The sequence below is a fragment of the Scyliorhinus canicula genome, chromosome 1 (assembly GCF_902713615.1).
Source record: "Scyliorhinus canicula chromosome 1, sScyCan1.1, whole genome shotgun sequence".
Taxonomy (NCBI): Eukaryota; Metazoa; Chordata; class Chondrichthyes; order Carcharhiniformes; family Scyliorhinidae; genus Scyliorhinus; species Scyliorhinus canicula.
The window spans coordinates 298,873,123-298,900,342 of NC_052146.1; the positions used below are offsets into that span (position 1 = coordinate 298,873,123).

The 27,220-nt window shown below is 45.9% G+C and overlaps 1 protein-coding gene across 1 annotated transcript in view; it reads right to left on the minus strand.

The window, feature by feature from the left end:
* The window catches only part of LOC119976058 (kinesin-like protein KIF13B), a 216,246-nt gene that overhangs the window by 63,945 nt on the left and 125,081 nt on the right, over positions 1-27,220 (minus strand). The window contains 9 exon segments of the mRNA XM_038816183.1: positions 2,070-2,232; positions 2,779-2,986; positions 4,838-5,028; positions 5,564-5,650; positions 6,296-6,426; positions 8,010-8,144; positions 17,734-17,844; positions 21,688-21,900; positions 25,752-25,863. Of these exon segments, the coding sequence (XP_038672111.1) occupies positions 2,070-2,232; positions 2,779-2,986; positions 4,838-5,028; positions 5,564-5,650; positions 6,296-6,426; positions 8,010-8,144; positions 17,734-17,844; positions 21,688-21,900; positions 25,752-25,863 (1,351 nt within the window).

The following is a 27,220-nucleotide window of genomic DNA, read 5'->3' on the forward strand; positions in this document are numbered from 1 at the left end:
AACTTGAACTAATTATAGGATTGTTACACCTTCAGTCAATGATGCCACAATTCACAAACAAGTAATCAAAGCAGAGATTAATCCCAACGCTCCACAGTCATTCGTGGGCACAGCAGGTGTCTGCAATAAGAATCAACATTAATGAAGAACATTTACGTTGTGTAAAGTACTGACAGTTCATTTCAGACATAAACCACTACCGTTCTGCTTGGCTCCCAGTGTTCTAGAAATGCCCGATTCACACACTGTGGGTGATTTCAGGCTGAGGTGTCAATGAAAAAGATCTTTGATAACTATTTTTATATCCATTAATTCAGTACTAAATGAGCAATTTCCTAAAAAATGAGTAAAAGATGTGATCTAGAAATGGAAATTACAACAACAGTACAAGACTACCTTCGAGGCTGTGGTTTAAGACCCTTAGTAAAGTAACTTAGGGAGCCCGTTCTTTCTATGTCCTCTTATCTTTACCAAGCCACCACACATGATTTTCAATCCAGAAAAAATCTACGCAAATGATTCCTTTCTCAGTGCTAGCCTGGGGTTGAACTGTATTAAACACTACAGTGCCCCTGCTTATTTTAAATTGTTTCACCCTCCAGGAGCACTTTGCAGGGTAAAAATAATTCAAGGCTCTTTTTCTCCAGAACAAGATGCCTCCACAAAACCCTTTCTCCTGTTCTCTTCCTCTAAACCAACTGCAGAGCAGAAGGTCTGTTTGACTTCCAGTACCGTCCACGGAACTTTTCCTTTTATATTAGTTCCTGGGATCAAGGTATATGGGGAGAAGGCAGGCGAATGGGGATGAGAAAAATATCAGCCATGGTTGAGTGGCGGAGCAGACTCGATGGGCTGAGTGGCCTAATTCTGCTCCTATGTCTTATGGGATGCAGTGCTTTAAATTAACCACAAAACAAAGCAGAACATAGGGAGTTGCATTGTACCAGAGTGATCATCACAACACACTGGGCTAGTGCTAGTCAATCCAGCCCCACTTAACCCGGGTTCACAACACAAGTGAGATTAGATGTTATTTTTAAATAACTGAGGTCCTTGGCTGCAACGAATAAACTGCAGTCATCAGGTTTATAACTTTAACACAAGTAATCTTTTACGGTATTATAACTAAACTGACAGCATATTCTCCCAGAGTGGGTTTCACCCCCACAACCCAAAGATGTGCAGGGTGATGGATTGACCCTGCCAAATTGCCGCTTAATTGGGAAAAAAAAAATCAAACTGACAGAAAAATGTAACTATCTAATATTCCTTTCCCAACCACCCCCTCCCTAACCACCCCCACTCTTTATCCACGCTCAGGCAAACAACAAAGGGGAAAGATGAGAAAAGAATAAAATATTAATACAAATAAAACAATTAATAGATCCTTGATGCACTAGGATGGCTTCCAGTTAATCTCTTTCTGGAGTTCAAGCTTTTGTTTCGGTACTTCTTTCGTATAGGCTTGAGATGGTTTACTCTGGCAAGGTTGTCTGCCTTCTCTGCAGATTCAGGATTATGTCAAGTTTACAGTAAAGATATGTCAGGCATTCACTGGTTTTAGAACAATAAAGCAGTTCTGTACTTCAGCAGCGAGAGAAACTGTCCCATTCATTTCCAGGGTCTAATCACTTCTGCCAAGCTCTCTCAGGAGCTTCGCGCAGGAATCAATCACTGACTGTTGCCAGGCGGCACACTGTCACTGGCCAACCCCACTGGTTGCCAGTTAGCTAATCAAACCGACTTCCTCCAAAAACGGTCCTTAAGATTCTCTTGGTGCCGACGAATCTGTTTTCCCCTTTCCAAAATACAAAATCTAGGAACACAATGTCCTGACAAGCAAGCTGCTTCAGCTCAAGACCTCTGCTCAAAGGCACATTCTGAGTACGGGTCCGCAGTCAAAAATAATAAAATATAAGAAAATGGGAACAAAGGAAGTAAACAGAAAGAACTCTTACAATGTCCAAGCTCACCAGTACACAGGTGGCAAGAAAATTAAGAAAACTAAAGAAATATTCCCAACTGCTACCAAATTTTGACCAAAGAATCTGAAATACATCAAATTTTACCTTTCGATTAGCATCAAGGCTGGATGCTGGAATCTGCAGCGTCACCTGATATTCGGTCTTCTTCTCCATCTCTTCAGCTATATAATTTGCTTCATGGACATAATGATTTGCTTTGGCAATCTGCTCCTGCAACTTCATGAGACTGTGGTTGAGCATCGCCTCTCTGTAAGGATCAGAGAACCATTGTAAAAAGCAGAACACCAGTCCTAAATGGCAACCTACAGCACCACTATTATTACAGGGTGCAGGATGCAAAGATCTGCAAAACATTTTTAAAATATAAATTTAGAGTACCCAATTAATTTTTTCCAATTAAGGGGCAATTTAGTGTGGCCAATCCACCTACCCTGCACATCTTTGGGTCGTGGGGGAAAAACACAGACAAACACGGGGAGAATGTGCAAACTCCACATGGACAGTGATCCAGGGCCAGGATTCCAACCCGGGTCCTGAGCGCCATAGTCCCAGTGCTAACCGCTGTGCCACCGGCTGCCCGCAAGTTCTGCAAAACTACCAAAAGCCAGGCAACTGACTTTAATGCTTTCCACTATCCTTGCGTAACCAAAAGTGAGTTTGAACTCAGGAAGGGTGACAGCATTTATATCAAGGATGGAATCAGCATCTTCAATGAGACGAAGGTGAATCCCACCCCTACCCCTCCAAAAATGCTCTTCCATAATGGAAAATACAGAACATGCCAATGACTCACCTCTCCTCTGTCCACTGACGTAGTCGCTGTTGAGTGCTGGGGGAACCGAATGAGAGGCGCTCCATACTGCGGTAATGTTTATCGGGGGACAAACGTCTGCGCAACTGCTCCAGTTCCCGTTCGTACATCAGACGCTGCTGTTCGAGTGCCGAGCGCTTCTCCTCCTCATGTTGGCGTTCCAACCTCTGCAGCACTGACTGCATTGCATCTGTCAATATGATAAATCAGATATCAGTACAATGCTCAAAGTCCTGCCGCCGCTGGCTTGCACAGCCTCAATTCCTTTCAAGAATATGTAAGAAACTGGTTTCATACAAGGTATGCGGAAGAGATGTTGGATATGAAACTAATTTCCTTTAATTCACCGAGAACCTTCTCATCCTTACAAAAGCAAAATGCTCTTGGAGCTGGAAATGTTCAGCAAGTCTGGCAACAGCCAAGAGTTAACGTTTCAAATTAACAACCATGCATCAGAACTTGAACCATCTACCTGAAACATTAACTCTGCTGCGGTTTCAGATGCTGCCAGACCTGCTGATTATTTCTAACACAGTGATGTTTTACCCTCAGATACATCTACACCAATACCTCTAAACTCAATACTAAAATTACCTAGCTTACCTGCCAGACATTTTGCAGGGTAAAAGCTCTCAACTCTCTGTTAACACCAATATTATTCTCTCAGGAGATAACTCAATTGTGGAAAAAAGAAATTAATCCTAGCTTATCATAAAATTCTTACATTGCCGAAGGCCATTCAGCCTATCGTGTCCACACCGGCCCTCCAAAATAGCACTCTACATAGGGCCACTCCCCCAACCTATCCCTATAACTCCAGTTAACCTACATATCTTTGGATGCGATGGGCAATTTAGCATGGCCAATCCACCTAACCTGCACATTTTTGGACTGTGGGAGGAAACCGGAGCACCCAGAGGTAACTCACACTGACGCGGGGAGAAGGTGCAAACTCCACACAGTCACCCAAGGTTGGATTCGAACCCAAATCCCTGGTACTGTAAGTCAACAGTGTTAACCCACTCTGCCACCATGCCGCCCCATGCTAGTTGGTTGGTATTTGCCTTTCTTTCTATGCCCAAGATATTACTGGATCATATGTTTGGAGATTATCTAATTCTTTCAAGGATAATTTCTTCCAAAGCCTAACCAAACAACTCTCACCTTTGCAAAATGAATTCACTCCATGATGAACAGTTAAAAGTATCTATGTGTCAATATTTATGGCATCAGTTCTACACTTTTCCATTCCTGAAGCTCAGTTCTGTCTTCAATGTTGAACATTCAATTTCCTCCCCATAAAACCCAAGTACATCAAAGAACTGGACACTTTCACCAAACTCAAAGATGTTCCAAAAATCTTTTCCATTTCCTCAGATGAAACTGCATCTTAACAACTGCTGCAATCCATTTGCCTCTGGATCCTCCCACATTGAGTTGCATTGTATAAATGGTTATTGCACCCACAACTTAAAAATGAGATCAGACAAGACATAAAAATGTTCTGTGGTTGTGAAAGATGCTAGACAATTCAAGTCTTTCATTCTTAATAGTATGAAGTCTCACAACACCAGGTTAAAGTCCAACAGGTTTATTTGAAATCACAAGCTTTCGGAGCGCTGCTCCTTCATTTCTTTTTGTTTCAAATTTAGAGTACCCAATTATTTTTTCCAGTTAAGGGGCAATTTAGCGTGGCTAATGCACCTAACCTGCATATCTTTGGGTTGTGGGGGTGAAATCCACGTAGGCACGGGGAGAACATGCAAACTCAACATGGACCCAGGACCGGGATTCGAACCTGGGTCCTCGGCGCCGTAGGCAGCAATGTTAACCACTGTGCCATCGTGCTGCCTGCGCTGCTCCTTCAATAGGTGAACTTTAACCTGGTGCTGTGAAATTTCTTACTGTGCCCACTCCAGTACAGCGCCAGCATCGCCACATCATGGCTTTCATTCTTAAAGAACTACAGAGCTGAATTGATATTTCAAGGCCAAGGGTGGTAGTGTACAATGAAACTATAAAATAACTACTTCCTGCTTACCATTGTTTCCAAGAGCCTTCATAGTGACCTCCATCTGTGCAAACTCATAGCTGTAATTGCTTTCACTGGACCCCTCACTGGCACTGTCCCCATCTCCATCCAGTTGCTCACTACTGGAACTTTGCTTCATGGGACTCTCCTGCCCGTCGTCCTCCTGTGCTGGTTTCGGTTTGGTTTTTGGCAAATTAATTCTGTTAAGAAAAATAAAAATTACAAGGTTGTTTCACAGTGAATGGAATTAGAAAAGGAGTTTGGAAATTTGTACTCCAAATATGTTGGATTGGCAGCTGTTGCCTATCTTACGGCTTTGCTTCTGCCACCGTGAATAATAAATCCTGGCAATACAGTCAAAGTTCCTGCTGCACCTCATTTGTAATTCAGGACAGGCTGTCTCTTGGTAAATCCCAGCCCCTCCCTAGTCTGAATCCTGGAGGATGCAGTTGAACAGGTTTCACAGGATTTGGAATACGCAATGAACATGTTTACTCACTGCTTTTTGCATCAACGCAGAAATATTTAATATGACAACCCCCCCGGGCCAAAAAATACATTTGATTTAATTGTAAATATAAGAATGGCTTCATGAATCCCAACTCACTTATTGAAGCTCCTTGGGTCGTTGCAACGCACAACTCAAATATTGTGACCCAGTTTACATTTAAAAGAGCACATGATAACAGAAGAGAAAAATTTGAGTGGTTCAATTTTGAAACCCTGCAAACTTACCTGAAAAAATGGTTGTTTCCCCAAAGGATTCGATCACCATGGTGGAGCTGCACATGGCTAGTCAACATGGAGCCATTCACAAATGTTCTGGGAAGGATTACAACCAGAGGTTGTGACACACTGGTTAAGCAGTCAACAATAATTTCAACGACAGCAACTTGTACTCATATGGTGCCTTTCACATACTAAAATGCCCCAAGGTGCTTTCCAAACTATGATACAGAGTCACATAATGAGGTATCAGGGCAGAAGACCAGAAACTTGGTCCGAGGGATAAGGAAGAACCTTAAAGGAGAAAAACAAAGTAGAGAACAAAAACAGAAATGCTGGACAATCGTAGCAGGTCTGGCAGCATTTGTGGAAAGAGAACAGAGCTAATGTCTCACGTCTGGATGACGTTTTTGTCAAAGAGATGTTTAGGGTGGGAATTCCAGAGCTTTAGACCTGAACAACTGAAGGCACAGCCACCAATAGTAGATTTCTTAAAAACATGGCAGCTCAAGAAGCCAGAGTGAAGAGTTAGGGTCTGGGAGGAACCTAATGATGCCTCAAAAGGATTGTAAAGCCTTACACAATTTGCAAACATGACTCAAGTGTTTATCGTTGGGACTTAAAAACAACAATTTCCTTCGCCCAGGTGCAACTGTCTAGCCCACTCTATCAGATCAGGAATAATGATAGGTCAATTTTATTTTTAAATCAATCACATGAGATTGACTGGAAGAATCTCACCTGGAGTTTTGCTTTGGTGTGAGAATGACTCGTCTCTCTGGAGAGATATCAATGATACAGTGTTCTGGAAGTATCCCCATGCCACACAGTTGGATATCCTGGGAATCATCAGACCCGACGAGCGTGTGATTCTGTCGGATGAAAAAAAAGTAACAAAAGATCAAATTCCCCCTCTCCCACACTACAAATCAGTTCTTCAACAACCAGAATACTTGTCTTAGATTCCAACCGTAGCTCATGAATTGCCAACGGTTCAGGTTATTATAATTTCATAGATTTCACAGTGCAGAAGTGGAATGTACTGCCTGAAAGGGTAGTGGAAGTAGACTTGGTCGTAACTTTCTAGTGAATAAATATGTATGACAAGAATGTTGCCGAGGGCTATGCAGAAAGAGCAGGGGAGTGACACTAATTGAATATCTTTCAAACAGCCTGGACAGGCACGATTAGATGAATGGCAGCAAGATTCTCTAAGGATGTTCCAGAATGAGTACAATCATATACTTACGCTATCATACCCTAATTTCAACTTGCTTTACATGACCAGCTACATCTCCAGTGCTATATTGCTGAGACAACAGTGCAGCGTTTCTCGGAGAAACAAATCATTTCACACAAATTGGGGGAGGATGCACAAAAACATGAAGATGCAAGCAACAAAAATATAAATGTTTCTGCTGTCGCCTGCTTACAATTCAACATGGCTGCTCTGCTTTCCCCCAATGTCTGGCATTGGAGTAGCACAACTGATGCCAGAGATGGAGGAAGTTTAAAGATATAAATGTAGAAAGTCAGAGAATCACAAGCATTTTTTTCCAGATCATTCCAGTTTGTTGGATGTAGGAAGTCAGAGAATCACAAGGATTTTTTCCAAATCATTCCAGTTTACTGGATAATTATTTATGAATAATGGAAGTCACCATAGTCCCTTTGGACCGCAGGCTGCTCTCCCCGCTTTGCAAGGGCGAGCCGACTGGTGGCGATCTAACAACACCTCAAGAGAGAGGCAAGGTTGAGAAGGCAGGGTCTTCATGAATATCCTCAGGCGACATTGAAACCACGCTGCTGCCGTCGCTCCGCATCACAAACCAGCTGTCCAGCCAACTGAGATAAACGACCCCCATCTCAGTCGGTAAATGCACCACAGTGTGTGGCGTTACACTGAAACTTTCTACGTTAAATTCTCAGCCAGTACTGGGATACCAGGATTGTTTTTAAACACCACTGAGCCAGAAAAAAGGGGAACAAAAATCTGTCAGGCTTGCAGCTCATTCAGATAGGTACAGAAGTAGGTCATTTAACTTCTCCAGCTTGTTCCACCATTAATTGAGATTACAGCTGATCAGTGACCTAACTCGATACAATATTCGGCTACTGCTAGGAAATACACATGTATGGACGGATGCGATTAGGCCCAGGCTCGGTTCTGAGGTCTTCGGTCAAATAACCTGTCCATATTTAATGGACATCTGGCACTTAGCATGGCAGTGGGCTGCCAGTGACCTTTAAGAATAAGTAGGAATAATTGAAATGTTGAAAATCCATAAAAAAGTGTATTTTTAAATGTAAATCAAAACAACGGAACAGTTGCTTTTTGTCAGTTGTGCATAGGTAGCATGCAGTAGCGGGAAGAGTTCTGTATAAACAGCGGCCGAGGCAGACTGTTCGATGTTGCAATAGAAATTACAATATTATCCATAAGTAACATCATTACCTTTAAATAGTAAACAAGCAGCTCATTTAAGGCTGGATCTGCATTCAGATTCACCAAGAAACACTTGTCATCTCCAACTTTGATTCCAGAGGACTGGAGAGAAATGCCAAGCCTTTCCAATTGCTTCTGACGCTCCTGTAAACACAGTCAGCAGGTGATATAAAGAAATCTCATCTTACAATAATCAGTGGAGGATACCAGAGCACCACATTCACCACAGTATGGCTTCAATAATAAACAGCTAAGAAAGAAGCAGGAAACTATGGAAGCTCAAGTCATTGTTATTCTGAGGTAAATGCACCCCTGATCTGTTTTAGTTTAAGGCCCAATTTAAAAAATCAACTCATTTAGTTACATTTCCATTATCCACATACTCAAGCTTTAACTTTTCAGAATCTTGACTTCCGGTGGCGGCTATGAAGGAGTAGGTTGTACATTTGGTGGCTCCCGCTCTTTGGACCTTTTTCCCCGAATTTTTGTCGGATTTGATTCAGAAAATTGATGCTGGACACAACTGGGAAGAGGTATCCTACATCAGTGATTGGAGAGGCGGACCAGGAGTGCTCGCAAAGGAAGAAATAGGTGAACAGAGAAGGCCTGGGCTGAAGCTGCAGCGGGAGAAAGCACGGCAAACAACCAAAGTCCTGGCTCGCCGACCCAGCGGTCGACGGAGCAGCTGATGCAGTTCATACAGGAGGGCTTCGCCAAGCAGAAACAGGAATGCTTGGACCTGATTAAAGAATCGATTGCGCGGCTGGAACGTAGACTGGATGCTCAAGATCGGGCGATCCAGAAAGTGGAGAAGGCACTGACTGAGCAGGAGGAACACCAAACAGCAGTGGAGTTGGAGGTGGGGAAGCTGAGAGACCAGCAGAAAAGGCTCCAGGAGAAGGTGGAGGATCTAGAGAATAGGTCCCACTGGCAGAACTTGAGAATCATTGGTCTCCCGGAGGGGTCCAAAGGAGCGGACGCTGGGGCATATATAGCGCGGCATGTTCGAGAAGTTAATGGGGGAGGGGCGTTTTCCCGACCCTTGGAGGTGGACAGGGCTAGTGCTCACGAGGAAGCCGCGTGTGGGGGACACCCCGAGGGCGATGGTGGTGAGATTCCACAGGTACCTGGACAAGGAGTTCATTTTATGGTGGGCCAGGCAGACACGGAGCTGTAAGTGGGAGAACAGCATCCTGTGTATATACCAAGATCTGAGTGCGGACGTGGCCAGAAGAGCAGGGTTCGACCAGATAAAGTCGACACTTTTCAAGAAGGTGAAGTTTGGACTGCCGTATCCAGCCCGTCTTTGGTTCACTTACGAGGAGCAACATTTTTGCTTTGAGTCGCCCGAGGAAGCGATGGACTTCGCTAGAAGAAAAGGGCTGGCAGTGGACTGAGGTGTTTGAACTTTGCTGCAGAGTACATGTTAAAAAAAGTTTTTGTTTTAGGACGTCATCTGTAACGCCTTCTGTATTGATTTGGGGCCTGCCGCATATTTGTGTGAGTTAAAGTTTGCATTTGTACTGATGGGGGATGGAGGTATGAATTTTAGATGTGGCGTTTTCTTTTTGATTTTCTTTGTGTTTCTTTTGGGCAATTCGGTTGGGATTGTTTTCTTTTGCATATGTGTGTTGGGGGGGGGAAGGGGGGGGAACCACACACAATAGGTGGGAAAATGTCTGGCGGCATGGGCGGGGGCCACCAAGCTAGCTGGGCCGGCTGACTCACAGAAGCGCGGTGGGGGGTGAGCAGATGTTATGTTTGTTGAAGGGGGCGGTTTGCATAGTGCTGTTACTGGGGCGGGAACTGTTCTGCTGACGGGGGAGAGACTTTTGCTGGGGAACAAGAGGGAGGTCGGGGGCGGAGGCTGCCTAGGGTGCGCCTGCGGATGCGTGGGGCGCGGGCTGGAGACTGGCCCAAGAAAGGTGATGGCTGATCGGCACCGGGGGGGGGGGGGGGGGGAGGAAGCGAAGAGCCCCCAACCAGGCTGATCACATGGCATAAGAGGGATAAATGGGCCGGTTAAGAGGGCATGCGTGTCGCTTATTGTTACAATTAGGCTTCAATGAAGTTACTGTGAAAAGCCCCTAGTCGTCACATTCCAGCGCCTGTTCGGGGAGGCTGGCATGGGAATTGAACCCGCGCTGCTGGCCTTGTTCTGCATTACAAGCCAGCTGTTTAGCCCACTGTGCTAAACCAGCACACTTGAGGGGATTGAAGGCAGACGTGGCAATGTTGCAGGAGACTCCCCTTAGAGTAACCGACCAGATTAGATTAAGGAAGGGATGGGTCGGACAGGTTTTTCACTTGGGACTGGACTCTAAGACCAGAGGGGTCGCGATCCTGATTAACAAGCGAGTGTCATTCGAGGCGGATGTGGGAGGCTGTTACATCATGGTTAGTGGGAAGCTGGAAGTGCCGCCGGTGGTGCTTGTGAATGTGTATGCGTCAAATAGGGATGACGTGGAGTTCATAAGGAGAATGTTGGGGAAGATCCCGGACCTGGATGCGCATAAATTGGTCATGGGGTGACTTTAACACAGTCATGGGCAGCACGGTGGCACAGTGGTTAGCATTGCTGCCTACGGCGCTGAGGACCCGGGTTCGAATCCCGGCCCTGGATCACTGTCCGTGTGGAGTTTGCACATTCTCCCCGTGTCTGCATGGGTTTCGCCCCACAACCCAAAAAGATGTGCAGGTTAGATGAATTGGCCATGCTAAATTGCCCCTTAATTGGAAAAAATAATTGGGTACTCTAAATTTATTTTTAAAAAGTCATTGACCCAAGGCTAGACCAGTCGAGCTCAAATACAGGCAGGGTGCTAGCAATGGCAAAGGAGCTAAAGGGGTTTATAGAGCAGACGGGAGGGGGGGGGGGGCAAGGAGGTTTGGGCGGCTGAGAGTGAAGGAGTTCTCCTTTTACCCACACGTGCATAAAGTGTACTCCCGGATCGACTTCTTTATCTTGAGCAGGGCTTTACTGACGGGGGTAATGGACACCGAGTATTCAGCGATCACGGCCTCGGATCATGCCCCGCACTGGGTGGAACTACAGGTGAGCAAGGAGGGTGACCAACTCCCACACTGGAGATTGGATGTCGGACTGTGAGTGGTGTGCGGGCGGGTGAGGAAATGTATCCAGAACTATCTGGAAGTTAATGATACGGGGAAGTCTCGGCTGTAATGGTCTGGGAGGTGCTGAAGGCGGAGGGTAGAGGGGAGCTGATCTCGATACGGGCCCACAGGGAGAAGGCAAATAGAGCAGAGACAGACCGACTGATAAGAGAAATACTTCAGGTCGACAGGAGGTATGCGGAGACCCCAGAGGCAGGGTGAGGGCTTTTAAGGGAACGACGGAGGCTACAGGCGGAGTTTGGCTTGTTAACTACAGGGAAGGCGGTGGAGCAGCTGAGGAAGGCGAGGGGGGTGATATAAGAATATGGGGCGAGATTCTCCCCTACCCGGCGGGGCGGGGGGTCCCGGCGGGACGGAGTGGCGTGAACCACTCTGGCGTCGGGCCACCCCAAAGGTGTGGATACCTCCACACCTTTAGGGGCTAGGCCCTCCCCGGAGTGGTTGGCACCCCGCCGGCTGGCGTGGAAGGCCTTTGGCGACACGCCAGCCGGGGCCTAAGGGACTCCGCCGGCCGATGCAAGTCCGCGCATGCGGGGAGCGTCAGCGGCTGCTGATGTCATCCCCGCGCATGCGCAGGGGGGGTTCACCTACGCGTCGGCCATCATGGAGGCTGACATGGTCGGCGCGTAGGAAAAGGGTGCCCCCACGGCACAGGCGAATCCCGCCCATGGAGAGAAGGCCAGGAGAATGCTTGCGCAGCAGCTCAGAAAGGCGGAGGCAGCGAGGGAGATCGGGAATGTAAGGGACAGGGATGGGAACCTGGTCGGAGATTCAGCAGGGGTTAATAAGGCATTTAAGGAGTTTTATAGCAGGCTGTATGAGTCGGAACCCCCGGCTGGGCTGGAGGGGATGAGCCAATTCTTATGGGGGCTTAGGTTCCCGAAGGGCTGGTAGAAGGGCCGGTGGCCCCAATCTGGTTGGAAGAAATAGCAGATGGGCTGAAAGCCATGCAGTCGGGTGAAGCCCCGGGACCGGACGGGTACCCAGTGGAGTTTTAGAAAAAGTTCTCTGGGATACTGGGGTCGTTGCTGATGAGGACATTTAATGAGGCAAGGGAGCGAGGGGCGCTTCCGCCGACGATGTCACAGGTCATGATCTCATTGATCGTGGACCCGGAGCTATGCGGGTCCGACAGACCGATCTACTGCCTAAATGTAGACGCCGACCTGTTGGCCAAAACCTTGTTCTCTAGGATCGAACACTGCATTCCGGACGTGATTGGGGATGACCAGACGGGATTCGTTAAGGGTAGGCAGTTGGCAGTCAATGTTAGAACGCTGCTAAATGCGATTCTGATGCCCCCAGAGGGTAGAGACGTAGAGGTAGTGGTCACAATGGACGCAGAGAAGGCATTTGATCGGGTGGAATTGACCTATTTGTGGGAGGTGCTGGGGCGGTTTGGGTTTGGACGGGGCTACATCGACTGGGTTAGGCTGCTGTATCAGGCGCCCGTGACGAGTGTACGGACGAACAGGTTGACATCGGGCTATTTTAGGCTGCACCGGGGGACGAGGCAGGGATGCCCCCTTTCCCCACTGCTGTTTGTGTTGGCCATAGAGCCGCTGGCAATTGCACGAGAGCCTCAAGGGGCTGGTCTGGGGAGCGGTGGAACACAGAGTCTTGCTATACGCAGATGACCTGCTCCTATATGTTTCTGACCCACTAGAAGGGATGGAAGAAATTATGAGGATTCTGGGGGAATTTGGCCGGTTTTCAGGTTATAAATTGAACATTGGGGAAAAGTGAGATGTGCACGATCCGGGCAAGGGAGCAGGAGAGGAGATTGGTGGAGCTGTCATTTAGAGTGGTAGGGGGAAGCTTTTGGTACCTCGGCATCGGGAATGAGAACGGCTACACAAGTTAAATTTGACCTGACTAGTAGACCAAATGAAGGAAGATTTCCGAAGATGGGACATGCTCCTGTTGTCACTGGCTGGAAGGGTACACAGTGAAAATGACGGTCCTCCCGAGATTCCTGTTTGTGTTTCAGTGTCTTCCCATCTTTATTCCACGGACCTTCTTTAAATGGGTCAATAAGGTGATCACTGGCTTTGTATGGGAGGGTAAGACCCCGCGAGTAAAAAAGGGGATGCTGGGGCGCAGCCGGGGGGAGGGCGTGCTGGTACTACCGAACATTAGTAATTATTATTGGGCGGCAAATATAGCCATGATTAGGAAGTGGGTGGTGGGGGGTGGTCGGTGTGGGAGCAAGTAGAGGCGGCATCATGCAAGGGCACTAGTTAGGGGACATTGGTAATGGCACCTCTGTCGTTCCCGCTGGCATGGTACTCCACCAGCCCCATGTTGGTGGCAGCTCTGAGAGTCGGGGGGCAATGGAGGAAATATGTGGGAGCATCGGTCTGGTCTCCAATCTGCAATAATTACCGATTTGCCTCAGGGAGGCTAGATGGAGGGTTCCGGAAATGGCAGAGAGCAGGGATTGAGAGGATGGGAGATCTGTTTATAGAGGGGAGCTTCCCTAGCCTGAGGGAGTTGAAAGAGAAATTCGAACTGATGGGTGGAAATGAGTTTAGGTACCTGCAGGGGTGAGACTTCCTGCACAGGCAGGTCTCAACCTTCCCCCTCCTACCACCAAGGGGGATACAGGACAGGGTAGTTTCCAGAATGTGGGTGGGAGAAGGGAGGGTTTCGGACATTTACAAGGAAATCATGGGGTCAGAGGAAACGCACACTGAGGAGCTGAAACACAAATGGGAAGAGAAGTTAGAGGGAAGAGGATGGTCTCTGGGCTGATGCGTTGAGTAGAGTCAACGCGTCCACAACATGTGCCAGGCTCAGCCTGATACAGTTTAAGGTCGTTCATCGGGCTCACATGACGGTGGCCCAGATGAGTCGGTTCTTTGGGGTAGAAGACAGGTGCGCAAGGTGTGCGGGAGGCCCAGCGAACCATGTTCATATGTTCTGGGCATGCCCGAAGCTTAGGGGATTCTGGCAGGGGTTTGCGGATGTCATGTCCCAGGTGTTTAAAACAAGGGTGGCACCGAGTCCAGAGGTGGCGCTTTTCGGAGTGTCGGAAGATCCGGGATTCCAGGAGGAGAGGCAGACGTTCTGGCCTTTGCCTCCCTGGTAGCCCGGAGATGGATACTATTAGCTTGGACGGACTCAAAGCCCCCGAAGTCGGAGACCTGGCTATCGGACATGGCTAGCTTTCTCTGTTTGGGAAAAAAAATCAAGTTCGCTCTGAGAGGGTCAACGTTACGGTTCGTTCGGAGGTGGCAGCCGTTCGTCGACTGTTTTTGGAGAAAATTAACCATCAGCGGGGGGGGGGGGGGGGGGGGGGGGGGGGGGGGTTTCGTTTAGATTAGGGTGTTGGAAAGGTGGGACCTGAAAGGGAGGAAGACGGCTTTTGCACTATGTTTATAGTTGTACGTACACTGTTTTCTTCTGTTATTGTTATAAAACCATAAATACCTCAATAAAATCTTTATTGAAAAAAAAACTTTTCAGAATATTGCTGGTTCCGTACAACAAAGAGTAACCGATAATTGTTCACAATTACCATCAGCAACCAGGAATTAAATCAAGTAATCCAGACGTCATGAAGAGCAATTGGCAGAGGATCGGGCTGTCGAGGGGGAGTGAGTTCAGGTATCTGCAGGTTAGGGACCTTGCGCGAAAGGTCTGGAAGGGGTTCCCTAGATTGCCGGGATACACCCTGCTGGAGCAACAGCTGCTTCCAGATGTGGAAGGGGAGGGAAGAATTAGGGATATATACAAGTAGCTGGGGAGCAGGGAGGTGAGCAGTGGTGAGGATCAAAGAGAAATGGGAAGCAGAGTTGGGAGGGGAGATCAATTGGGGAGTATGGAGTGAGGCACTGCGAAGGGTAAACGGGACCTCCTCTGGTGCGAGGATGAGCCCGATACAGTTTAAGGTGGTGCATGTGACTCAGGCGACAATAAGTGGGTTCTTTCAGGGGTAGCAGATGAGTGTGAGAGGTGTGGGCGGGGGCCAGCAAGTCACGTGCACATGTTTTGGGGTTGCGAAAAATTGGGAAGATTCTGGGCGGGAATGTCTGCGGTCTTAGCGAGGATAGTGGAGGAGGTGGTGGACCCAAATCCTTTGGTGGCAATATTTGGGGTTTCAGAGAAGCCGGAGCTCACGGAGAGGGGGTAGGCCAATGTCATGGCTTTCGCCTCTCTGATTGAACGGCGGCTAATTTTGCTGGAGTGGCGGTCGGCATCGCCACCGGGGGTAAGCAGCTTGGTTGGGTGACCTGTACGACTTCCTGCGATTGGAGAAGATAAAGTATGAGTTAAGGGGCTCTACAGGGGAGTTTGAGAAAAGGTGGGGGATGTTTGCGACAGTGAAGAGCAATTGGCATTATACGTTATCTGAATCACTTGCTCAGATTACCTACTGCTTTGGAGTCAATCACAAAAGTTGCTAAATCACAAAGTGCATCAGTGCAGAGACATGAGAAAGATGATAATCTGATCCACAGGGTGATCAAACAAACTTTGGGATAAGAACTAGAGTATGACAGATCCAATACTAATACAAGCAAGGAGGAACTCTGTAACATCTGATCTTAAAACAACATGGAAATGGGTACATAGATAAAACTGTTGATCTGGGTAATTGAACATCAGATAGTCAAAATCAAAATAAACAGATTAGAAAATGCAAAAACTGACTCGATAGAATTCAGTTTATGTGACTGTAAAATCAAACTGATAATAATTAGACGCTTCATATGGCACAATGTCAATCGTTGTAAACAAACGGAAAAAACTGACCCTCAATTATTGCACCATGGCCATACTGAAAGTAGCAAGTGTCATGAATTTGCCTGGCAACAGCAGTAAAACAAATTTAACAAAACGTAATAAGATGCAACCTGCCCAGCAACAGGTAGAAATCTGCCTAGGGACAGTAGCGGCCAGTATGAGTTTACATCACGGTAGCACAGTGGTTAGCACTGCTGGCTCTCCGCGCCAGGGACCCAGGTTAAATTCCAGTCTTGCGTGACTGTCTGCTTGGAGTTTGCACGCTCCCCCAGTGTATGGGTTTCCTCCGATTGCTCTGGTTTCCTCCCACAATCCAAAGATGCGTAGGTTAGATGGATTGGCCTTGTTGAATTGCCCCTTAAGTGTCCGACATTCTGTAGGTTAGGTGGGGTCATGGGGTTACAGGGATAGGGTGAGGGGTGGGCCTACGTAGGGTGTTCTTTCAGGCGGTTGGTGTAGACGCAATGGGCCAAATGGCCTCCTTCTGCACTGCAGAGATTCTATGGATCCTATTAAAAAGGTTGGATGAGATGAGTCTCGCCCAGAAACAAGATCAGAAGACATAGATAAGAATCAAATGTGAATAGATTAGGAGTAGAAACAGATTATCTAGACCAGGCATTGTCAAACTCAGGGATGCGACCCGAATGCGCACTGACGATCGGGCACGCACGTGCAGTGCGACCGCTTTTTTTTTTTAAACTGTCGCAGCTTTTTGTTTTACAAGTTCGGGGCGGGGGGGTTTATTCATTTACATTATTCATTTAATTTTATTTTTTTTTCAGTTATTTTATTCATTTTCTTTTTATACACAAGTTTGGGGGGGGTTTTATTTGATAAACTTTTACAGGAAAAAAAATGCAGAACTTTGGACAGATGGAGACTCCATACTTTCAGAAAAACGGAAGGCTTCACCTTCATCCAACAGGTTCCATTGGAGGGGTGTGTACGAGGACCAAAGGGACCCAAAACCATTTCCGCCATTTTTGTCAGCAGCAAACAAGGTAAGAGAAAATGGTGGGTCGCCCAGGTCAGCCGGCGCGGGTTGCGAAGGTCGGCCGGGTAGGGTCCCGAAGGTTGGCCGTCTGGTAAAAATGGGTCCCCGGAAAAAAAGTTTGAAGAACGCTGATCTAGATGAAGGGAAGATCAACGAGGTATACATAGGGCAGAAGCCAAATACATAGAAGTCCGAATCAAAGTGGGACAAGGGTATAGCTGGCTGGACCCCCAGAAGCAAGGCAAGCCAGTTAGCACCTAGCAGGCGAAACAGACAAGCCAGTTTCCAGCTAACAGCCTCCAAATCTTAGAGCCAAAACAGTGCAGAAAACCTTTGTAAAGGTAGTTTGAATATCTTTTCTGGACCAGGACACGACATTTCAAAGACTTGATTATCATCCCTGTATTGTATGGTGTTTTCAGCATCAGCACACAATGGTTATATGTCACTGAGGCTTTTTTAAAGTTCTGATGTTGTCGTGTCATATTCCTGAAGATAATTACAATGGGGAAGAGAGTTAAAATCCCACCATGGCAGCTGGTGGAGTTAAGTCCAATTAGTTCATAAATTCAATTAATCCTGAAAGTGAATTTTACAGTCTTGCAACTCTTATGTAAAGAGGTTTTTCCTGCTGTGAACCTGCATCCACTGTAACCTGGGTTTACACTATCCAAGTTAACTTCCTGTAGGACCTGTGCAGCAAACTGCAAAAGAGTCCAAATCTTATCAGTCCAGTCAGGATTCAAACTCATGTCCCAGAGGTGAAATTGCAATGTACCACCTGGTCGCCAGCAAGATTCACCTTGTGACATCTGTTATTCACTAAAGGAAAGGTCATACTGCACAACATACCTGTGCAATGGCTTCCGTTTTCCGAAGTTTGTCTTCCCATGTAACAGTCATTTCCTGAATTAGCTTTTCAGACTCTTCCAAACGATCCTTCAGCTCTGGGGCTTTCATTGCCTGGTATGAAAAATCCAATATTCGTCAGTAAACAGGCAGTAATACATGATTAAGTCAGAACAAACAATTCTAAATAGGCATTTAAAAATAAAACACATCAAGTCAGTACATAATCATGGGGGGGGACCTTTTTGGGATCAGGATTGAATTACCTGAGAGTGTGGTGGAGGCAGATACAATCAAGGCTTTCAAAAAGCAATTGTGTGAGCACCCGAAAGAGTAAAAAAGGTGCAGGGCGACAGGGAAAGGGTGGGGGAGTAAGGCAAGCAGAGTTACACTGGTAGAGAGCAGACACAAACACCTCCTTTTTGGCCGAATGACCTCCTTTTGTGCTGTAACCATTCTATTATCCTGTCACGCAGCTCAGTCTTTCACACACTTACACACTTTCTTCCCCAAATTTCATTAAACACTTCACTTCGAGTCTGACAACCTCAATCAGCTCAAGGTAATATTAGCACATTCTCCCCGTGTTTGCATGGGTTTCGCCCCCATATCCCAAAGATGTGCAGCGCAGGTGGATTGGCCACGCTAAATTGCCCCTTAATTGGAAAAAATGAATTGGGTACTCTAAATTATATTTTAAAAAACTCAAGGTAATATTGTTGGGCTCGACCCCAGACTATGAACCCTCTTCCAACTTTCATCTGCCTGATAGAAAACTGTCCCGCCTGGCATTTGGGATGCAGCGCAGCAGAAAATTGGGATGAAGGCGAGACAACAAAACTTTCAAATTGTTGTTGGCTAAACAGAGTTGAAAATAAGTACAGCAGATGCTGGCCCAGCAATTAAGTAGATTAACTGGAAGTTCATTGAAAACTTATCATTTTTATGTTCATAATAATCGAATTCAATGAATCCCAAGGACAAAGTGTACAAATCGCCACCACCATCCCAGGAAACCAAAAATAACGCTGAAGCAGTCGCAGTATATATCACAAATAAGTACAGGTATCTAGTGTGTAATATAATCCTAAATTCAGATAGTATCGCAAATCATGAAAGAAGTCTTCAAATCATCACCTGAATTCTTCAATAGTTTAATGGCTTTGTAATCTCTCCCAGAAGTCTACCCGTTGCATATTCTGGGAGGGTTGGTCTTTAGAATGCATTGACAAAGAAAAGGAACGTTGTATTATTTGAGTTATCACTCAGCAAATGCCTGATCACAGCAGAGACTAAATCCTGTATTAGAGCTTTATGGCTTGGATTTTATGGTCAGTGGCAAAACAGGGACACTCGTGTTGATTCCTAAGAAAGATGCCCACAAAGAACTAACAATCTCTTTAGCGGGAAGTTCCCTTCCCAATGGTAATTTAAATCTGGCTCCTAATCATGCCGTGCAGCAGCAGTGATGTCACTAACCAAGTCGACAACTAAATTGAAGCATTCACACACAGAAAACCAAGGAGCAGAAAGCACTTAAAATCCGTCACTGTTAATTACAATTTTCTGATAATGAAATAAATGTCAGGTTGTATTAAGATAGAACTAAAGGGTAGATGTTTAAACAATGAAAAAAAATGTTGTCTTTAAAAATGTGGAATGTTTACATCATTTGTGAAATTTGATATTCCACAAATATAAAATTAACTTTTCAGGACCAGGAAGAGTGTTCAGCAGTTAATACAAAGCTATCAGGTCATTAAAAATGTTGATGCACTTCATTCAACATGCAAATTTCTCAAGGGTTTTTACACTGAGACCAACAGCATTTGAATGGAGGATCTCATGAATTGATGATAGCAAGGGAGGCAGCGGTCTGTGGGAACTTTGCCAGTGCACCTTATGAAGGATCCCAGATTCACTGACTGCAACTTGTGCATTCCCATGTTATTCTGCCCATATGCAACTGCACAAATTGCTGTCAGTTCCAGTGGAGTAATGATGGCAAATGCTGATGCTTTAGCCCTCATCATGACATCGAAATCTGGAACAACAATTCACTGATTAGGCCTCAACTGGAGCACTGTCGACTATTCTGGGCAGCACCTTTCAGGAAATACTTAAGGACCTTAGAAAGGAGGCTTACAAGGATGTTACCAGGGATGAGGGACTTCAGTTATGATAAAAGGTTGGAAAAGTTTGGGCAGTTCTTCCATTCATAGAGGTTTCCGAGACGAAAGGTTATGGTCGGATAGACACACCGGGGAAAATCAGTCCCTCTGACAAAGTGGGTAAATAACCAGGGGCTAGATTTGAAATAATTGGTAAAAGATCAAGGGGACAATGAGGAGAAATGTTTTCACAAGCTTTCTCCACTCGAGAACACACTGCCAGAAAATATGGAAGCTCATTCCATAACTGATTTAAAAAGGGAGTTGGACAGGTACTTGAAGGAACTTATAGGTTAACGGACAAAATGCAGAACTAAGAATGACTGAGCCATCACAGATATGACAGATTGGATGGCCTCCCACTGTGCTCTTGGTTTCCATGATTCAATCAGAAAGTAACAGAAGTACAATCTCCAGCAGAGGTCGCTGCAGTTCTGCATTTTCCCTTCCCGTTTCCAACTTTCCCTCACTCTCAGTTGAAAACAGCTTTTTAAAATCGATATTGATCAGGATTTGGACCTGGGACCGTCCGCACAGTGCACTACTGACTGAGACATACTGAATCAGACAACTGCTTCTAGATTAGGAGTTTTAACATCCTGAATTTTTATGTATTCATTCACAGGATATGGGCATTGCTGACTAGGCCAACATTTAATGCCCCTCCTAATTTCCCTCGAGAAGATAATGGTGAGCCGCCTTCTTGACCTGCTGTAATCCATGTGTTGTAGGAGGACCATCCACAGTGCTGTTAGGGAGTTGAGAGACAGTGAAGGAATGGTGATAAAGTTCCACGTTAGGATCGTATGTGGCTTGGAGGGGGAACTTTCAGGTAGTGGTGTGTTCCCATGCATTTGCTGCAGCACATTTGTAGACAGTACACACTGCTGCCACTGTGCATCAATGGCAGAGGGAGGCCTCAGGTTCGATCCCGGCTCTGGGTCACTGTCCGGGTGGAGTTTGCACATTCTCCCCGTATTCACGTGGGTTTTGCCCCCACAACCCAAAAATGTGCAAGCTAGGTGGATTGGCCACGCTAAATTGCCCCTTAATTGGAAAAATGAATTGGGTACTCTAAATTTTAACAAAAAAATAAAAATCAATGGCAGAGGGAGTGAACGTTGAAGGCAGTGGATGGACCGCTGAGCAAACAGGCTGCTGTGTCCCGGATGGTGTTGAGATACTTGATTTTTGTTGGAGCTGCACTCACTCATCCGAGTAGAGAGTATTCCGTCATTCCTTAAATTGTGCTCTGGAGGTGGTGGATATGCTGGAGAGTCAGGAAGGGAGTCACACGTCGTATAATTATTCCCAGCCTCTGAACTGCTCTTCTAGCCACAGTATCTATGTGGCTGGTCCAGTTCAGTTTCTTTACAATTTGCTGAAGACTGACACTTGTCTGGGGACCTCAAGCGAATACCAAGATGAATCATCCACTTGGCACTTCTGGCTGAAAATGGCTGTAAGACTTTCAGCCATATCTTTTGCACTGCTGTGCTGGGCTCTTCCCCTCCATTGGGGAGGGGGATATTTTGTGCAGACTCCTTCTCCAGATAATTGTTCAACTATCCATGGTCATGCACGACTGGACACAGCAGGACTGCAGAGCTCAGATCTGATCCGTTGATTGTATAGCTAATATCGAATGCCAGAAAGCATTTAAAATCGTGCCCAACATTTACTTATTTCATCATCCTCTTTCACAGTTTAGCTGCACATCCTACTACCTATTCCTCGTGGACTGGACAAGTGCGGTTTAAAATGGGAGACTCCCATCACATCATACCTCTGCTCTGGAGAGCTGCTCCCGTAGTTTATCAACTTCTTCACGGAGTTCCCGGATGATTCGGGCGTTGGGATCCTCATTCACCACAGCATGATTAATTATGCTTTTGGCTCTGTCTGCATATCTCAACGTTGACAGTGTTTCATCGTAATTGTCCGCTGCAGGGCTGACTGTTGCGATCATTGCAGTTTTGCTATTTCCACCAAGACTATCCTGCATTTTTGTAAAAAGCAACAAATTAGACTATATATCTCAATTATCCCCCCCCCCCCCCCAAATCTGTGTAATGCACCAAAATAAAAACTGTCACTTCCTTACCCGAATTGGATATTTTATAACATTGTGAAGTCACATCTCTCCATTTAAAGGTTAGAAAACATAAAAAGTTTTAATTTCTAACTGCGTAAGTGACTGCTTTGTAGAGAACAGGTGGAGAGAGATCAGAGAATGTTGGGGAAAGGATGCTGTAGGGTTGAACCATATCACGAACACTCCTTCCGTGGACAAGGCCTGGAGTGGGCCTTGAACGCCGAGCCTCTGACTCAAAGGCCTCCCCTACCAGCCTCCCCGAACAGGCGCCGGAATGTGGTGACTAGGGGCTTTTCACAGTAACTTCATTTGAAGCCTACTTGTGACAATAAGCGATTTTCATTTTCATTTCAAGGCAGGGCACAATCAACTGAGGCACAAGATAGCCTCCTAAACTCGTTTTGTATCTTTATAAAAGTGCTGGATGGATTACCAGGCTGTGTGAATCTGTTGAAGGGTTTTATGAATGCTCCTTCCATTGCCAACAGGACTTGAACCCGGAGCTTTGGTCTCAGAAGCAGAGGTGCCATCACCAGAGCCAGACGATCCCCATGGTGGGCAGTCGAACAAGGAAGACTATCCAGCAAAGAACAAAGAACTGTACAGCACAGGAACAGGCCTTTGGCCCTCCAAGCCTGTGCCGATCATGCTGCCCACCTAAACTAAAATCTTCTACATTTCCGGGGTCCGTATCCATCTATTCCCATTAAAGAACAAAGGAATCAAAGAGCACTAGGATCCATTTCTGATCACTACTCGGTGAAGGCTGTGAAAGTGTGTGGACATCACATGATGACAGAATTAAATTTGATTATAATAATAATCTTTATTGTCACAAGTAGGCTTACATTAACACTGGAATGAAGTTACTGTGAAAATCCCCTAGTTGCCACATTCCGGCGCCGATCGTGTACATAGAACCTAGAACAGTACAGCACAGAACAGGCCCTTCGGCCCTCGATGTTGTGCCGAGCATTGTCCGAACAGAGTGAGAATTCAGAATGTCCAAATTACCCAACAGCACGTCTTTCGGGACTTGTGGGAGGCAACCGGAACACCCGGAGGAAACCCACCCAGACACACCGCACAGACAGTGGCCCAAGCCAGGAATAAACCTGGGACCCTGGAGCCGTGAAACAACAGTGCTAACCACTGTACTAATGTGCTGCCCCCCTGCCACAGTGTCAAGTCACTTAGCAATACAAAGTATCAAAGCTCACACAAGGAACAGCTACTTGCTAAGGAACCAGGAAGAGCCACTGCTGAAGTATTATATCCAGTTTTAGTCAGCACCTTCATTATGGGCAGTTTTCCAAAACAAGATGCAAGATTAGTCTGCACCAATCAAATTTCAATTAGCATCTGATGACCAAGAGAATGAGGCGATTACTTCCACCCGAGTCCGGGTTTCATCCAAAAACTTAAGTGAAAAGTCAGTGAGCAAATCTGTGGTTCCAGCGAATGAAGAATAGAATTCATGTGGGAACCATTTCATTATTTACTCAAAAAACATTTTTTTAAATGTTAAATTAATAAAAACGACAATGAGAAATACAACTCAGATACAAACATATGGAGAAAAGGACAAATTGTCAGTTGCTCCCTGGTTGTCAGTGTAGCACTAGTTTGCCCACAGACAGTATTTGGATACATTCGATGGATCACAATTTCTTTTTAGCACTGTGGGGTGGGGAAACACAACAGAACAAATTTTCTTACTATTCTCTCCAAATATCAGCCTCTTTATTTTAGAAAAAAATCACCCAATAGAATGGAATTAGAGATATTGTATATCAGTGTCAGAAGTGTCAATTCCTTTCTACAAACGGTCAAAGTTCTTTTCAAAATTTGTCTGGTCTCCTCTATTCAGGCAAATAAACCAACCTGCTTTGATAATATCCAATTGATTACTCGGAAGAATTAAGTGCGGCTCGTCTCTTCCCCTCCCCCATCATCCTTTTTTCTCTCCTCCCCCTCCACCAACAAGCAACTTAACTAGCAATGGCAAACATAACCCAAAACAGAAAGAATAAGCTAATGTACAGGTGAAAGAGTGTAAACTCTAAAAGGTGGTTGGTTTAGCTCACTCAGCTAAATCGCTGGCTTTTAAAGCAGACCAAGCAGGCCAGCAGCACGGTTCGATTCCCGTACCAGCCTCCCCGGACAGGCGCCGGAATGTGGCGACTAGGGGCTTTTCACAGTAACTTCATTGAAGCCTACTCGTGACAATAAGCGATGTTCAGGTACGTGTTTGGTAAGAATCAGGAAGGGTGATTCAAGCTATGGTCACTTTGAAGGTGTTTAGGCTCGGGAGGGTAAATTGCCTACTCCCGCTCCTAGGTCAGGTGTTCTAGGGAGGTGATGCTCTGGCTGATTTCGCAATCCAACTCTTGGCCTGCAACGTGTAGGTAGATGAGGAACATATCAGCCATGATAGAATGGCGGAGCAGACTCGATGGGCCAAATGGCCTAATTCTGCTCCTACATCTACTTATTTCCTTTGCTTGAAGGAGGCACCGTACAATAAATAACAAGACGAAGACTCAAATAACTGAATAGATATTCAGCTTTTATTAAATCAAAAACTAACCTCTTCCTCAGGGCAGTACGGTGGCGCAGTGGTTAGCACTGCTATCTCACGGCGCCGAGGACCCAAATTCGATCCTGGCCCCGGATCACTGTCCATGTGGAGTGTGCACATTCTCCCCATGTCTGCATGGGTCTCACCCCCACGACCCCAAAAAATGTGCAGGGTAGGTCAATTGACCACGCTAAATTGCCTCTTAACTGGAAAAAAAGAATTGGGTACTCTAAATTTATCTTTAAAAAAACCTAACCTCCATCACCAGATTCTTTCCACTTTTGTTCGAAGGTCAATGTCCGTGGCACAGTACCACAGAGACCACACCCAAGTCGCCACTGACCAAACGGTACTCTACAAAGAAACCATGGGCAGGCGATTCAATGTGGGAATAGCAGGGCTGAGCCTGATCCTATTATCTGCAAATGTCAACTTCACAGCAGACACAAGTGGATAATGTTGAGGAAGCTCATTTGTTGAAATCCACTGATTACCCACCGGCCAGAAATCAAAAGAGAGAATACTGGATGCAATACATTTAAACCAAAGGACCCCAGGTTGCCACATGTTCTATCGAACCAGAGCTGCAAACATGACAACTGTCCACATTCGAAGTTTACCCCAAGGCAAAGTTGACCATAAATAAGCTTCTATTCAAGCCCCGTGACCACACTTCTTAGTTTCTACATCGCCTCTTTCAGAAGTGAAATGCTCTTTGTCTCCTCATACCATATTCCATTCATTATGAGGACAAGAACCATCAAGTAGACAGCTTAATGCAAGAGTCATGTGGGCTGGAAACATTAACTCTGTTTCTCTCTGCACTCCACAGATGCTACCAGAGCTGCTGAGTTTATCCAACATTTTCTGTTTTCCTTAAGATGCCAACGGGGGGGGGGGAAGGGGGGGGGTTTCTCTTCTTTCACCCACACCAACATCTCCCTAATCTCTCACAGAATTGATTGGCCAGCACTCTGCTTTCAAACTATTGCCACATTAAGAATACAAACATGCATCTGACCACTTTGCAGGTCTTAATTATTTTTGATGGGGGGGGGGGGGGGGGGGGGGGGGGAGAGAGAGAGAGAGAGAGAGAGAGGGGAGAGAGAGAGAGAGAGAGAGAGGGAAGGAGGGAGAGGATAGAGAATTAACCAGGTGTAAGATATCAGTTTACCTTAAGCAGCCAGGTCAGTACAGAATCCCTGTAGGGAACAAACTTGTTCTTGTTTTTACCAGCAGCCTGGTCCGCCAAAGCAGAGATTACCAGGCCGAGAGTCGTTAAGGATCTGGGGGATGCAAAAGAAAGTTAGCACAAAGAAATATTACATTAGCAAGAAAATAGTGGTTGTGGTCACCTATCCTTAAAAGATAAATCCAATATGCACACGGACCATAAAATAAAATTATACTCGAGGGGGATTGTCTTTCTCTATTAATTCATTATCCATCCCTACTTGTCCTTTATATGATGAGCCACCTTCTTGAGCTGCTGCAGTCCATGTGGTGCAGGCACACCCACAGTGCTGTCACAGAGGGAGTTCCAGGTTTCTGACCCAGCCATCGTGAAGGAATGGTGATACAGTATAGTTACAGGTCATGGCACTGTATGACTTGGAGAGAAATATGAAGATGGTGGTGCCCCCTTGCACCTGCTGCCCTTGTTCTTCAGATGGCAGGTTTGGATGGTGCTGTTAAAGGGCATACCCATATTATCAGAGGTATGCAAAGGATTAACTTGGTTCAGTTGGTCAGTACATTCTTACCCCTGAGTCGGAAGCAATTGGCTCAAGCCCTGCACCACAGTTCAACTACATAACCATAGCTGATCTCCAGTTCTCCAGCGGTGCTTCATTTTCAGAGGAGTCATACTTTGAATGACCACTTCCATCTGCTTGTTCGGATGGCTCGTCAGGCATTAAGGATTCCAAGATATTAGTCAAACATTTACAAGATGAGTCAGGATCTGGCCTGTATCAACTGCAACTATTTCAATGGCGGCTTCCCATTAATTCACCATAAACTGCAGCTCATTCAAAACTCTGCTTCCCACAACCTATTCATCATCCAGTGTTTCTTGCTAACTAGAATGGTTTTCAGTACCTTTATAATTCTCATCCACCTCCACAAACCATACAAACACTCCTCGCCCCAAAATTTTCCATTCTCTTTTACTCTAGCTTGTGCACCCCATCCCATTTCTTCCCTACCTGATGCACTGATCCCATCACTGGCTGTCATGCTTCTAGCCAAACAGAGGCCCCACTCTTTGAATTCTCTCCTTTAGCTACTCTGCCATTTCTGCTTTAAGACACATCTCACTGACCATTTTAGATTTCCTTCATAATAGCTCTTTCTTTATCTTGGTGACCATTTTGCAGTTGTCCGTGAAGCCATGGACAACTTTCTACTTTAAAAGGCGCTGCAAGGTGTTTGCCACTGCTGCAATTGCACATACCCTCTGAAATCAGTAAGACGTCTTACAACACCAGGTTAAAGGTCCAACAGGTTTGTTTCAAACACTAGCTTTCAGAGCACTGCTCCTTCCTCAGGTGAATGAAGAGGTTTACACCCCCCCCAGAATTCTGTTTTGTCTGACACACCATTGACACCTCATTCAAATGCAAGTTGATTGTTTGAGGAGTA